At 68.3% G+C, this 13231-nt stretch overlaps 9 protein-coding genes across 9 annotated transcripts; 5 read left to right on the top strand and 4 right to left on the bottom strand.

Moving 5' to 3' along the window:
• Positions 1 to 240: 240 nt before the first annotated feature.
• Positions 241 to 1867, bottom strand: MICPUCDRAFT_65718 (uncharacterized protein; the record flags this gene model as incomplete). Its single annotated transcript, XM_003063534.1, has 3 exons — positions 241 to 633; positions 830 to 1054; positions 1164 to 1867. 3 exons carry the CDS (start codon positions 1865 to 1867, stop codon positions 282 to 284), a joined length of 1281 nt encoding a protein of 426 aa, XP_003063580.1. The 3' UTR covers positions 241 to 281.
• Positions 1868 to 3185: 1318 nt separating this feature from the next.
• Positions 3186 to 3830, top strand: MICPUCDRAFT_53368 (uncharacterized protein; the record flags this gene model as incomplete). The annotated part of the gene is made up of 1 exon (XM_003063715.1): positions 3186 to 3830. One exon carries the CDS (start codon positions 3186 to 3188, stop codon positions 3828 to 3830), a length of 645 nt encoding a protein of 214 aa, XP_003063761.1.
• A 136-nt stretch (positions 3831 to 3966) lies between these two features.
• Positions 3967 to 4983, top strand: MICPUCDRAFT_53367 (uncharacterized protein; the record flags this gene model as incomplete). The annotated part of the gene is made up of 1 exon (XM_003063714.1): positions 3967 to 4983. One exon carries the CDS (start codon positions 3967 to 3969, stop codon positions 4981 to 4983), a length of 1017 nt encoding a protein of 338 aa, XP_003063760.1.
• A 123-nt stretch (positions 4984 to 5106) lies between these two features.
• Positions 5107 to 6000, bottom strand: MICPUCDRAFT_7568 (uncharacterized protein; the record flags this gene model as incomplete). The annotated part of the gene is made up of 3 exons (XM_003063533.1): positions 5107 to 5267; positions 5457 to 5580; positions 5692 to 6000. Coding segments are annotated over 3 exons (594 nt in total), but the record flags the coding sequence as incomplete, so codon positions are not given.
• Positions 6001 to 6211: 211 nt separating this feature from the next.
• On the top strand, positions 6212 to 6888 carry MICPUCDRAFT_22978 (uncharacterized protein; the record flags this gene model as incomplete). Its single annotated transcript, XM_003063713.1, has 2 exons — positions 6212 to 6332; positions 6512 to 6888. 2 exons carry the CDS (start codon positions 6212 to 6214, stop codon positions 6886 to 6888), a joined length of 498 nt encoding a protein of 165 aa, XP_003063759.1.
• Positions 6889 to 8088: 1200 nt separating this feature from the next.
• On the bottom strand, positions 8089 to 8803 carry MICPUCDRAFT_65715 (uncharacterized protein). The gene has a single exon (XM_003063532.1). It carries the CDS (start codon positions 8797 to 8799, stop codon positions 8320 to 8322), a length of 480 nt encoding a protein of 159 aa, XP_003063578.1. The 5' UTR covers positions 8800 to 8803; the 3' UTR covers positions 8089 to 8319.
• On the bottom strand, positions 8785 to 10539 carry MICPUCDRAFT_65714 (uncharacterized protein; the record flags this gene model as incomplete). Its single annotated transcript, XM_003063531.1, has 2 exons — positions 8785 to 9012; positions 9217 to 10539. The coding sequence occupies 2 exons, from the start codon at positions 10537 to 10539 to the stop codon at positions 8821 to 8823; spliced, it is 1515 nt and encodes a 504-aa protein (XP_003063577.1). The 3' UTR covers positions 8785 to 8820.
• Positions 10540 to 10966: 427 nt separating this feature from the next.
• Positions 10967 to 11710, top strand: MICPUCDRAFT_53363 (uncharacterized protein; the record flags this gene model as incomplete). The annotated part of the gene is made up of 1 exon (XM_003063712.1): positions 10967 to 11710. One exon carries the CDS (start codon positions 10967 to 10969, stop codon positions 11708 to 11710), a length of 744 nt encoding a protein of 247 aa, XP_003063758.1.
• An 82-nt stretch (positions 11711 to 11792) lies between these two features.
• On the top strand, positions 11793 to 13144 carry MICPUCDRAFT_53362 (uncharacterized protein; the record flags this gene model as incomplete). Its single annotated transcript, XM_003063711.1, has 2 exons — positions 11793 to 12755; positions 12896 to 13144. 2 exons carry the CDS (start codon positions 11793 to 11795, stop codon positions 13142 to 13144), a joined length of 1212 nt encoding a protein of 403 aa, XP_003063757.1.
• Between the last annotated feature and the right edge of the window lie 87 nt (positions 13145 to 13231).

Raw genomic sequence — 13231 nt, 5'->3', positions numbered from 1 at the left:
GCCGCGCGACGCCGCGCGACGCCATCGCGCGTGGAAGCGCGATGGACGGCGCGCGCGTCGTCGCCATCGCGCGACTCGACGCCGTCAGATGAGCGACGCGCCGCCCCGCCGAGGCGCGTCGCGCTGTGAGAGGATTCATTCGTTCTCTCGTGAACGAACGAACGCCACGGTGGATCTGTGATACGTGCTGACTGGACGAGCGAGCGCACGCGACCGCGCGTTCGTTCGAAGTATTTCGGAGTCTGAGAAGTATTTTCATCTTTCACGTCGTCGTGTCATCCTCACGCGGCGGCGCCCGCCCTCCCCGCGAGGGCGCCGCCCGCCCTCTCGTGCTCCTCCCTCCACCCGAGCACCTCCCACCCTTCCTCCTCCGCGCGTCGTCGCATCCCCGCGCTGCTCGGACTCACCACCGCGGCTTCGCCGACGCATTCCAACATCGCCGCGTCCGACAACGAGTCCCCGTACGCCTTGGACCGCGCCAGATCGATCCCGTGCTGCTCCGCGTAACGCATCACTCGGACGCGTTTTTCTTCATCCGCGACGGGGGTTCCCTTCAACTTCCCGGTGAACACCGTCCCTTTGCCGTACCGCCCCTCCGTCTCCTCGAGCGAGTTCGCGATGACGTGGTCGGCTCTGAGGGTCGTTCCATATGAAGCGAAGTTGGGGTGGAGTTGAAAGGCGTCAGAAGCGGAGTTGAAAGGCAACACGGGCGGGGATTGAACGCGAGGGACCCTGGGCGGAGAGATGCGAACGCCGGGAAAAGTCTTTAAGGATCGGCGTTCACCACGGCGACGGGGTCGTATGGGAACCAGTGTGAGATAGAACGCGCCTGAGCACGCGCGCGAGCGGTTCGATCATGAAATCCAGCGACCCGGTGACGAGGACGATCTTGTAGTCCTCCTCCTTGAGCGCGTTCACGTGCGCGACGGCGTTCGGGAACACCCTGTCGTGCATGTACTTGTCGTAAACGATCTGCGCCATCTTCTTCTTCGACGCGCGCGTCGCGGACATCCCGCGAAAGTCTCTCGCGAACAGCGCGTTAAACGTCGAACGGCTGAGGGTCGTTCCATACAAAAAATGTTCATCGGTCAGTTGAAAGGGGGCGCGATCAAATGTTGAAACCGAGCGATGGGTGAAATATAGTACGTTTGTATAGAACGCACCTGAGCCAGTCGACGACCAGGTAAAACGCGCACTTCAACGCGTACAACGGGAGCCACAGAAACTTCCAGAACGTGGTCATCTGGTCGCACTTCGCGACGACGTACTGCGCGACGACGTTGCTGTTCGCGATCGTGCCGTCGAGGTCGAAGAAGGCCGCCTTGTGCGACTTGGCGATGACGGGCTTCTCGTGCGTCTTCGGCGCGGTGACGTCGGCTTGGTCGATTTGGCACGACGGGTGCGACGCGGCAAAGTTGAGGACGTCCTCCATCGCCTCCTGATCCGCCTCGTCGTCCGTGCGCATCGTCTCGTCGTCCACGTCGTCGACGCCGTCGGGGCTCGCGCGCCACGGGACGTCCGACGGCGGGGTTCCGAACGCAATCTGGTCCAAGGACAACGCCGCCGCGGAAACCGCGGGCGCCGCTTCGGAATCGTTCACCGCCGCCTCGAACGACTTCCCGCCCGCGAGGTTTAAGACGCTCTCCATCGCTTCCTGGTCGTCCTCGTCGCACGTCGCCGCGGTCGGGTCGAACGACGTCTTCGCGGCGGCGTCGGCTCCGAACGCGGCGACGTCCATCTCGTCCAGCGCGAATTTCTTTTCACCCCCCGCCGCCGTCGTCGCCGCCGTCGTCGAAACCGCGGCGGCGTCGTCGCTCACCGCGGCTTCGAACGACGCGCCGCCGCCGAACCCGAGCGCGCTCTCCATCGCCTCTTGATCCTCCTCGTCGCACGTCGCCTGCGTCGGGTCGAACGACGTCTTCGCGCGCGACGCCTCGCCGGCGAACGCCGCCAGATCCACCCGATCGAAAAGGTCCTTCGACGACGACGACGACGACGACGAGGGCCGTTCTATACAAGCGAAAGTCGGGGTGGAGTTGAAAGGCGTCAGAAGCGGAGTTGAAAGGCGCCGAGGACGGGGATTGAACGCGAGGGGTGGGCGCAGAGAGACGACGGCAAAAGTCCTTAAGGAACGGCGTTCACCACGCCGACGGGGTCGTATGGGGACCAGTGTATAGAACGCGCCTGACGTCTCCGCCGCGTTCGCGTTCGCGTTCGCCTTTCCTCCCCCCCCCGCGCCCGCGGCGGTGACCGCTCCCGGATCGCCGTACGGCGCGTCGCCCTTCCCCGCGCTCCACGCGTCGATCCACGCCTGCGCCTCGTTCGATACCGGCTCGACGGACGGCGGCGCGCGCGGCGCGCCGTTTACTGCGAAATCCGCCGCGCGCGTCACCGCGTCGAGGCCGCTCTGGACCCACCCGAGCTTGGACTTGAGCTCCGCGAGTCGAGCCTCGCCGCCGTCCGCGTACGCGGGCTTCGGCGCCGACGACGCGGGCGCCGGCGGCGACGATGCTGGCGCGGGCGCGGGCGCGGGCGCCCGCTCGGACGACGCCTTGAACGCGAACGCCGCGCCCGACGCGTTCCCTCCGCGAATCTTGCGCACGACGCGTCCGCTGCGATCGCGCACGATGACGTCCTCGCGCGAGGTGTGAAAGTCGTACGTCACGGGCTCGAAGACGATCTTCTCGCCGAAGGGTTCGAACGACGACGACGACGAGGAGGAGGAGGAGGAGGCGACGACGGCGACGGCGACGCGAGCGGCGCGCGGGCGCGCGGAGGATCGAAACGACGATCTTCTCCCTCGCTTCGTCTTCGCGGACGACGACGATCGGATCGCGGAGCGGAGGACGGGCCCCCCCCCCGTCGCGACGAGCCCCGTCGCCGTCGCCATCGCGCGCGTCGTCCGCGTCCGCGGTTCTCTCGGTTCGGAGCGCGAGCGCGGGTGTGATCCGCCGCGTGGGGCGCGTCGGGTGCGCGCGTCGCGTGCCCGCGGAAGTGCCGCGTCATCTCATCAGGGGTGACGCTGCCACCTCACGGCGGGCGGATCGCGCTCGCCTACTCGCGTCGCGTCTCGCGTGCGAGTGCACTGCGAGTTCCGAGAGCGACGGGGTACGTGTACCGCAGCGACTGACGGCGCTCCATTCGAGCGGACGCGCGGCGCAGTCGACTCGAGTCATCACGAAGTCATGCCCGCGCTGGACGCGGCGTTCGCGTCTTCGCTCGCGACCGGCGGAGGCGGCGGCGGCGACGTCTCCGCGGTGAACGCCAAGGCGAGGGGCGTCGACGTCGTGGACGCGTCCTTCGCGGCGCGATGCGCCGGCGCGACGCGCGTGGACGTCGCGGACAACGTTCTCGGCGGCGACGCCGCGAAGTGCGCGGCGTCGCTGAGTGTCCTCGCGGGGATGAAGCGGCTGAAGCACTTGAACCTCGCGAACAACGATCTGCCGCCGGGCGCGCTCGCGGCGTTCGGCGGCGCCGGCGGCGGCGGCGACGCGGCGGCGACGACGAAGACGAAGAAGAAGCGTCGCGACGACGAAAACAAAAAGCGCGAGCGCGCCGCCGCGGACGATGACACAGCTGTCACCGCGCTGCGCGTCCTGAACGTCAGCGGCAACCGCCTCGACTCGCTCGACGGCATCGAGTCGCTGACGAACCTCGCGGCGATCATCGCGAACGACAACGCGATCGAATCGCTCGCGCCGCTGCGAGGGCTGAAAGCGCTCAACACCGTGGTGCTGTCGTCGAACGCGGTCGACGCGATCGCCGACGAGCTCGCCTCGGGCGCGTCCCAATGTCACACTGGTTCCCATACGACCACGTTCGCGTGGTGAACGCCGATCCTTAAGGACTTTCTCTCCCGGCGCATCTCCCCGCCCAGGGTCCCTCGCTGGTTTCAATCCCGACACACCTCGACGCCTTTCAACTCCGCTTCTGACGCCTTTGAACTCCGCCCCGACGTTCGCTCGTATGGACCCTCGACCCTCAGCGCGCGAGCTCACGAAATTGTCGTTGTCTCGCAACGCGCTGCGGAAGCTCCCGGGAAGTTCGCTCGCGAACTGCGCGCGATTGAAAGAATTAAGGCTCGCGCACAACGCGCTCAAGGCGTTGCCGCCGGAGCTGGGGACGTCGTGCGAGTGGCTGCGCGTGCTCGACGCGTCGCACAACCGATTCGAGGACTGGGGCGACGTCGCGTGTTTGAAGGGGATGACGCGATTGCAACAGCTGTCGCTGCGGGGGTGCCCGCTGTCGAGGCGCGAGGGGTACGACGCGGCGGCGGTGAAGATGTGCCCGAGTTTGCGCGCGCTGGACGGGAGGAAGGTTGGGCCGGGGGGGTGGATCGAGAAGGAGGCGCCGCGCGAGGAGGAGGAGGAGGAGGAGGAGCGAAGGGAGGCGGCGCCGACGCCGGCGGAGGAGGGGGGGGAGGAGGACGACGACAGGCCGTCCGCCGCGCGTCGGGACGACGACGACGACGACGTGATGATACTGTCCTCGAAGAAAAAGAAGAAGAAGAAGGAGAAAAAGCGGGAACGACCGGACGACGACGACGACGACGACGGCGCGCCGCCGCCGCCGCCGCCGCCGCGAGAAGAGAAAAGACCAAAAAAGAAGCAGAAGAAAACCAAACGCGACGACGACGACGACGACGCGCCGCGGTCATTCATCGAGACCATGCTCGCGTCCAACGTGGGTAAAGTCAGGCAGTACCAAGACGGCGGCAAAGCCGCCGCGGAACTCGCCGCCGCGGAAGAAGAGGACGACGACGAGGAAGACGACGAGGAAGTTTCGGGAGATGGAGACGAGAAGCGACCGCCGCGGGAGCCGACGCGACCGAAGCAGACGCCGACGCGGACGGGCGTCGTCAAAATCGTCGACGTTGTCAAAGCGTCGAAGCGGAAAATAGGCGAGACGTTCGGGTTAGAAGCGATCCGCGCGGCGACGTTCGGAGAGGACGCGCTCGGGGGCGGCGGCGGCGGCGGCTGGTAGCGAGTCGGACGCGAGTATTTACGTACAGTACCGAAGGTCAGTATGAGTAGACTACATTAATTAATTTACAGGTACGTACAAACAACCGAACCGTCCGTCGTGCGCTTCCTTTCGTCGTCACCGCAGCGGGCGCATGTGGCACCCGAGCAACCCTCTTCCCTCCCACTTCGCCGGGGTCACGAACACCCGGACGCGGTCCGTCCCTCTCGTCACCCACACCGGCACCTCCGCGCCTTCCTTCGCCGCGAGAAGCGCGGCGACGCGCGGGAGGATGTTTTCGTTTTCTCTTTCGTCTGTCGTGTCGGAGGATGGATGATACGCGAGGAGGGACGGCGCGATGCGATGCGATTCGTCAGTGGCGCGATGACGTGGCGTGTTGAGCGGTCGTGATTGCGAGTCGAGTGATGACGTGTCCGTCGAGGGAAGGTCTGGGAAGATATGGGAGGAAAGGAAAACGATGTCAAACGTCGCACCCGCCCCGCGTTCGACGCCGCCGAACGCGATGACGCGGTCGTGCAATCTGAGCCCCGCCGACGCCGCGGGCGAACCGCCGTGCATCTCGTCCACGACCGCGAACGCCGCCGTCCCCGCGGGCGGCTCCGCCCTCGGGTCCCTCGGCGCGGCGACGAACGCGGCGACGCCGCCCGCCGCGGATTCGCCGTCCGTCATCGCGTCCGCGGGGCGCGCGGCGACGCGCTCGCTCGGGACCCGCGCGGCGCGCGGATTCATCGTCGCGTTCACGTCCACGGCGCCCACCCCTCGCGTCGCGCTCGCGACCGCGTGCAGCGACGCCATCGCGCGCTCGATCGCGTCCGTTATGTCGTCGTGGTCGTTCCTGAGCGTCGCGTACCGCCCGCGGTCGGCTCGCACCGCGTATAAGTCCACGTCCGGGATGGGGAACCCCTCGTCGTCGACGAGCGCGCCGCGCATGCCGGGCGCTCCGTCTCTGCTGAGCCGCGCGCTTATCGCCGCCATCTCTTTCTCCATCGCTTCGCGCTCGTCGTACAGGCGCGTGATGAGCGCGCGCGTCGTCGCCGTCGTGTCGTCCGAGGAGACGTCCTTTGAGACTTCTTCGGGCGGCGTGGAAGACGTCATGACGCTGGCGGGGACGCGCGCGTTCGTTGTCGGGGACGCGCGCGCGGTTATGGATCCGACTCGGCGAAGGGCGCTCGTCCGATAATCCGAGTCAGCCGCGCCGCGGCGCCTCCGAACGTCGTCTGTCACAGCCATGGACGCGTTGCGAGGCGCGGTCGCGTCCGCGGTCCACCGCGGGTCCGACGCCGTGGACGCGTTCGCGCGGCATCGCAAGATCGACGCCGTGTGCGTGGACGACGCGAAGCCCGCCGCGGGTGCGTCCCGTCGCGCGTCGTTCGGTTGTTACTCGCGTCGGGTCTCAGATTCGCCCCCCCCCCGCCCGCCCCCCGCTTCCCTCTGACCTCTCGCCCTCTCGCCTTCTGACCTCTCGCCCCGCCCTGACGTCCTCCCCGTCCCTCCCCGCGCTCGCTTCGCTTCGCGCCTACCTCATCAGTCTACCTCCTCGAGGAGCTCGCGACCGCGACGAGATCGTGGCCGACGGACGCCCTCGACGACGTCGCCGCGCACGTCGGCAAGCGCATCGATCATTCATCCCCGCACGTCAAGCTGAAGGCGCTTCGATGCCTCAAGTACGTGTGTCAGCGCGGGGACGCGCGGTTCCGTCGCGCCGCCGCGAAGCACTGCGCCGCGCGCGTGCGCGCGTGCGTCGCGCACCGCGGGCCGCCGGACGAGCACCGCGGGGACGCGCCGCACGAGGCGGTCAGAGACCAGGCGACGGAGGCGATCGCCGCCATGTTTCCGAAAGACGAGGTGCGTTCTATACACTGGTCCCCATACGACCCCGTTCGCGTGGTGGACGCCGATCCTTAAGGACTTTTCCCGGCGCATCTCTCCGCCCAGGGTCCCTCGCTTTCAATCCCCGTCCTCGACGCCTTTCAACTTCAACTGACGCCTATGAACTCCACCCCGACGTTCGCTTGTATAGAACGGCCCTGACGCCGCCGCCGCGGACGCCGCCGCCGCGGCGAACGACGACGACGATAACTACCGCCCCGGGCGACGGCGCGTCTCCGGGGATCGGATCGAGGGGTTCGGGAGCGACGGCACCGGCGGGTTCGGGAGCGTCGGGTTCGGAGGAGGAGGAGGAGGAGGCGGCGGCGGCGGCGGCGGAACGCACCGCCGAGGCTCGAAGACGCTCTCGGAACGGTTCGACGCGGGCGGCGGCGACTTCGGCAGCGGCGGCGACGAGCTCGGGCGGTGGGAGGAGGTCATCCCCACGTCGTCGACGACCGAAGCCGAAGCCGAAGCCGAAGACGCGGCGATCATCGGTGGCGGGGACGACGCGCCGAGGCTGAGGAAGACGACCGGGACGTGGGGCCCCGATCGGCGGGAGGCGGTGAGACTGCTTCCCATACAACCCCGTTCGCGTGGTGCACGCCGTTCCTTAAGGACTTTTCCCGTCGTCACTCTTCACCCGCGCTTCCCTTTCAACGTTTGACCGGTAAGACGTTCGACTGACCGATCGCTTCACCCGCGCAGGCGCCGCAAAAACCGCCGCCGATCGTCGTCGCGCCGCCCGCGCCGTCGCCGTCGCCGTTCGCGTCGCTGACCGCGCCGAGCCCGGTCAAACCACCACCGGGCGCGCGGCGGCCCGATCCGTCCATCGCGCCGTTATCGCCGGATAAGGACCGACTGAACGCGCACGCGGCGGCGTCGTTCGAGCTCGTCGGAAGCGAAGAGGCGCGCAGGGTGGACGCGGCGTGCGCGGGCGGCGGCGTGAAGCTGGCGCCGTCCCCGGATGACCTCGCCGCGTTCCTGCGCGCGTGCGAGGGCGGGGGGTTGCTCCCGAGCGGGATCGCGCGCGCGCTGGGGGAGAAGCTGACGCGCGGGAGCGCGAGCGGCGGCGAGGCTTGGCGGGGCGCGTATAAAGCCGCGAGTTGCCTCGAAGCGCTCGCGGCGGCGGCGGCGGCGGCGGGGGCGGGGGGGAGCGGCGGCGGCGGCGGCGGCGGCGCGAGGAAGGTTGTCGACGCGTTCGTGGGCGACGCGACGTGCGCGAACGCGCTGCGTGATGCGGCGAACGGAGGCGTGGGGAACGACGCGCTGCGCGAGAGGGCGGTCGCGGCGAAGCGGGCGATCGACGGCGTCGCCGGCGGCGCGACGAACGCGCAGACGAACGCGACGGATGATTTCTTCGGTCTCGGCGTCGCGTCGACCTCGCCGACGGCGACGGCGACGACGCGCGCGGTCCCGACGAGCGACCTGATGAGCGGCGGTGGCGGGTTGGACGACCTCTTAGGCGGGTTATCGATGTCCCCGACCCGCGGCGGCGGCGGAGGGGGCGCGCCGACGGCGGCGGCGGCGTATCAACAACAGCCGATAATGACGCCGCAGCAACGACAGCAGCAGCAACAGATGTACCAGCAGCAGCAGATGTACCAGCAGCAGCAGATGTATCACCAGCAGCAGATGATGTTCCAGCAGCAGCAGCAGCAGCAGCAGCAGTGGCAACAGACGCGGATGCCGCCGCCGCCGCCGCCGCCGTCGCGGCCGATCTCGACGCAACCTCGCGGCGGCGGCGGGCTCGGGAGCGGCGGCGGCGGCGGGAGCTCGACCAGCCCGACGAAGTCGTCGTACAGTCAACACAAGGACACCGCGGCGTTCGATTTCGTGAAGGAGATGATGGCGAAGAAGTGAGCGAGAGTCGGCGGAGTCGAGGACGACGCGACGAGCGTCGAAGAAGTCGGGAGCGCACTCGCGCTCGCGTCTGAAAAAAAAAATCATTACCAAAAAAAAACGCTCGTTTTATTCGTGACTACTCGCGCGACCCCTCAACCCACCCAACGACGCGGTGTCGTACACCAACACCTCGTCCGCGCACGTCACCGCGATGCGATCCTCCCCCGCGCTCAGATCTATCCCGTGCACGGGCGAGGATAGCCCGTGCAGCCGCGCCTTCGTGCGCAACCCGTCCGGCGCCGACACCGGAGCGAAAGCCTACGCGAAGCGACAGACGTCGGGGTGGAGTTCAAAGGCGTCAGTCAAAGTTGAAAGGCGTCGAGGTCGGGCGTTGAAACCGAGGGGGGGGTCGGCGGAGAGAAACACAACGCGCGAAATGGCAAAGAAACTCCTCATTAAGAAACGGCGTTCACCACGCGAACGCGGTCGTATGGGGACCAGTGCGAAGAAAACAGAACGCGCCTTCCCGCCGGAGTGGTCGCCGTACCCCGGTCGCGAGATGACCCTGACCTCGTTCCCGCCGCTGCCGCCGGCGAATATCAAACCCTCGCACGGACCGCCGTCCTTCCCGAACCGCGCGGCGTACACCGAGCACGGCGTCGCGTTCGCGTTCGCGTTCTCCTCGCCCTTCGCGTCCGGAACCACCCCGAACGGGACTTCGTACATGAACATGAAGGTGCCGAGATCGAACGCTTGCAAGGGACGTCGCGTTCGCCACGACCCGCACAAAACTTGCGCGCGCGCGCCGTCGTCGTTCAACGGCGTGACGTGGATCGAGTCCCCGCACACGTGCGGTCCGCGAACGCGTCGCACGGACGTCGGGCCGGCGCGCGCGTCCCACATCTGGAGCGTGTTATCCCACCCGCCGCTGACCAAGACGTCGTGACTATCCGACGCGTACGCGAGACCGAGCACTCTGTCCGCGTGCCCGCAGTCTTTCACCGGGTTCACGATCGACTTCTCGCGGTACTCGCCGTTCCCGACGTGCACCATCTTCGGCGGGCCGGCGGGCTTCCACGGCGGGCGCGTCGGCGCGCCGGTCGCGGGGTCCTCCCCCGCGCTCCACCCTCGCAACGACGCTCTGAGCTTCCGCGTGGCTTCGTCGTAGACGCGGATGGTGCCGTCGTAGCCCGCAGTCGCGAACGTCTCGCCGTCGCCGCGGACGTCGCACGCGAGGATCTGGTTGCCGGGCTCGACGACGGGCGCGCCGATCGTCTTGCCGGACGTGCAGTGCCAGTGCCACAGCCGGCCTGAGGAAGACGCCACGAGCGCTACGTTGTCCCCGTCCCCGCCGCCGCCGCCGCCGCCGCCGCCGCCGTCGCCGCCGCCGCCGCGCGAGGGTAAGAAGCGCAGGGACGTGACGACGCCCGGGTTCTCCGCGTCGACGCCATCGCCGCCGTGCCGCGACGGGACGAACTGATGAAACGCCGCGCCCGTGCGCGCGTGGTACGCGCGCGCGGCGCCGTCGTCGCCGCCGACTACGACGATCGATCCGTCGCGGTTGAACCGCGACACCTGCGCGCGGACTCCCGCGGGAGACGCGATTCGGAGGACCGCGTCCGGGAAGTCCCGCGCGGCGGCGACGGAGGCGTCCGCGACGTCGTATCGCGACGCCTCGCGGAAGTCTTTCGCGGCGTTGCACGGCACCATCGCGTCGCGATCTGACGCGGTCACTCCCCCTCGGCCTTCGAACGACGGGTCGTAGCCGATGTTCTCGTCGCCCTCGTACTCGGACAGCGCGTCGTCGTCGTCCGAGTCGCTCGGCGCGGGGGCGCCGATGGGCATCGCGCGGGAGGAGGGAGGCGGAGGGGGGTGGAAGGAAGGAGGGAAGGAAGTGGGGACGGGGCGCGACGCGACGCGACGCGGCGCGTGCTGGGTGGGCGCGGGGTCAAACGCAATAAGCGGGCGAGCGAACGATCGCTGACAACGACAAGACATCGGGTCGGACGACAACCGATTTCGAAAAAGTACTTTCGTACTACAGTACGGTTCGTATGAGCAAACAGTTACAGTTACGATATACGAAAAGTACCCGATTGTCCTGCGGTAAAGGGGGACGAGCCGAGGCGCGCTCGTCGTTCGCTCGCATTTGAAGCGCGCGCGGCCTCACCGCGGCGCCACACCGCCCGTCCCGCCGCCCCGCCCGCGCGTATCGCATCGCACCGCGCGCGAGCATCGCCGCCCCTCCCTCCGCGCGCGCGCAGCAGGAGTGATGGCGTCGCACGGACTCGAGGCGTCCTTAGGGATGCCGCGGGGACCACCCGCGCCGAGCGAACGCGAACGACCGCCGACGCCGCGGGAAGAGCTCGCGCAGGCGTCCGCGCCCGCGTCGCCGCCGGCGGCGGACGCCGCGACGCTGCGGCCGACGGTCGTGCACACGCGGCACGACGCGCGCGCGCTGTTCGACGGCGCGCGCGGAGGCGGCGCCGGCGCCGGCGCCGGCGCGGCGGCGAACGCGCCCGCGGCGCGGCGGCAGCAGCAGCGGTCGCCGAGCGGCGCGGCGACGAACGCGTCGAACGCGCGCGCGCCGCTGCCGTCGTCGCCGCTGCGACCGCGCGACCAGCGGCAACAGCAGCAGCCTCCCTCGAACGTCGCGGCGGCGGCGAGAGGCGGCGAAGGAGGAGGAGGAGGAGGAGGAGGAGGAGGAAGCGGATGGCGACGCGTGAAGGCTGCGGTCAGCACGATGTCATTCATCGATCGCGTCGGCAAGATGGCGGCGCACGCGCGGCCGTCCACGCTCCGCGAGCGGTCGCTCTCCCCGGCGTTCTCGTACGCCTCCGCGCTCGTGCCGACGCTCACGGAGGACGGCACGTCGATCGGGTCGTACGGCGAGAGGTTCGACCGCGCGAGACGCGCCGACGCCAACGCCATGCCGGAGTACTGGGTGCGTCCTGTTTACGCCGCACTGGTTTCATCGATCCCGACGCGCCTCGACGCCTTTCAACTCCACTTCTGACGCCTTTCAACTCAACCCCGACGTCGGTCGCTTCGCGCGATGGACCGACCAGCCCGACCTCGCGGACGCGTTCGCGCCGACGATGTGCGTCACGTTCACCAAAGCCCTGGACGTCCCGAGCGCGGGGCTGGACCGGCAGGAGCACCAGGCGTTACTCCGCGCGTGTCTGCACGACGGGCGAGATTACATAGGGAACGTGGTGACGATCCCGGGGCGGAAGACGCTCGACGCGGGGGTGCCGTCGTGGCGATTCGGAGAGACGGGACCGAACGGCAAACCCGTCGCGCCCCCCGACGCGTTTCATCTGCTCATGCGTTCGGACCGGAAGAAGAACGCGAACGTTCGCGGCGGCGCCGCGGACGTGATGCTGCACGTGGAGCTGAACGTCGTCCCCGCCGCGGGCGCGGACGACGAGGTGGAGAACGACGAGGCGAGAGCCGCGAGCGCCGCCGGATTCGACGCGGTTGACGAGTTGGCGGCGAAGCGACGATCCGCCGTCGTGGATGAAATCTGCGTCGCGTGGGGCCGCGTGCCCTGGCCGGACGACCTGAGAGAGGGGTCGAGCTTCGTGGACGTGCCGCTCCTCGGCGCGGACGTTCACGCGCCGATGCGATTGGAGCAGTCCGCGGCGGCGGGACGCGCCGCGGCGTCGATGTGGCGAAGGCAGACGGCGACGGGGAAGAAGCTTCAACGCGGGCCGACGTTGTGCGTCAAGGCGCAGATGCTCAACTTTAAGCAGTCCGAGCTCGCGAACAAGCTCCCGAGGGAGATTTTGTGCCCGTGCGCGATGGTCCCGGTGCTCGCGACGTACCGAGAGATCGCCGCGGTGGAGGCGTTGCACGCGGCGCGCGAGCTGTATTCGAACTCGTGCTCGCCATCGCTGCGGTTACTCCCGACGCTCTTCGCGGACGACATGATCCGCGACGAGTTCATGGAGGTGTGGCGGCGGATGAGCGCGCGTTGGTCCCCCGCGCAGCTTCGCGAGCCTCAGGCGCGTTCTATCTCACACTGGTCCCCATACGACCGCGTCGGCGTGGTGAACGCCGTTTCTTACGGACTTTTCCCGGCGTTTCTCTCCGCCCAGGCGCACGCTTTCAATCCCGACACACCTCGATGCCTTTCAACTCCAACTGACGCCTTTCAACTCCACCCCGATATCATCGCTTTGTATGGAACGACCCTCAGCGCCGAAGAGACGTCCTGGAGGGTCTGTGCCTCAAGTTTTGGCCGCTGTTGCACTCGCACGCGATGCCGAAGGTGCCCACGGCGGGCAACTACAGCGCGAGTTTACACCGAAGACGCGTCGTGAAGGGGTACGCGGATCAGCATCCGGTGACGGCGATGAGTCGCGCCGCGGACGAGTGGCTGCACCGGCCGTTCGACGTCGCGGAGCTCGCGCATAACTTCTCCGACCTCGGCGAGGCGTACGTGTGAAGAAGAAGAAGAAGAAGAAGAAGAAGAAGAAGAAGAAGAAGAAGAGGAGGTACTGTATGGTAATTTATTACGATAGCGCGACGCGAT

This window comes from Micromonas pusilla (assembly GCF_000151265.4).
Source record: "Micromonas pusilla CCMP1545 genomic scaffold MICPUCscaffold_15, whole genome shotgun sequence".
NCBI lineage: Eukaryota > Viridiplantae > Chlorophyta > Mamiellophyceae > Mamiellales > Mamiellaceae > Micromonas > Micromonas pusilla.
This window is presented reverse-complemented; position numbering and strand designations above follow the sequence as displayed.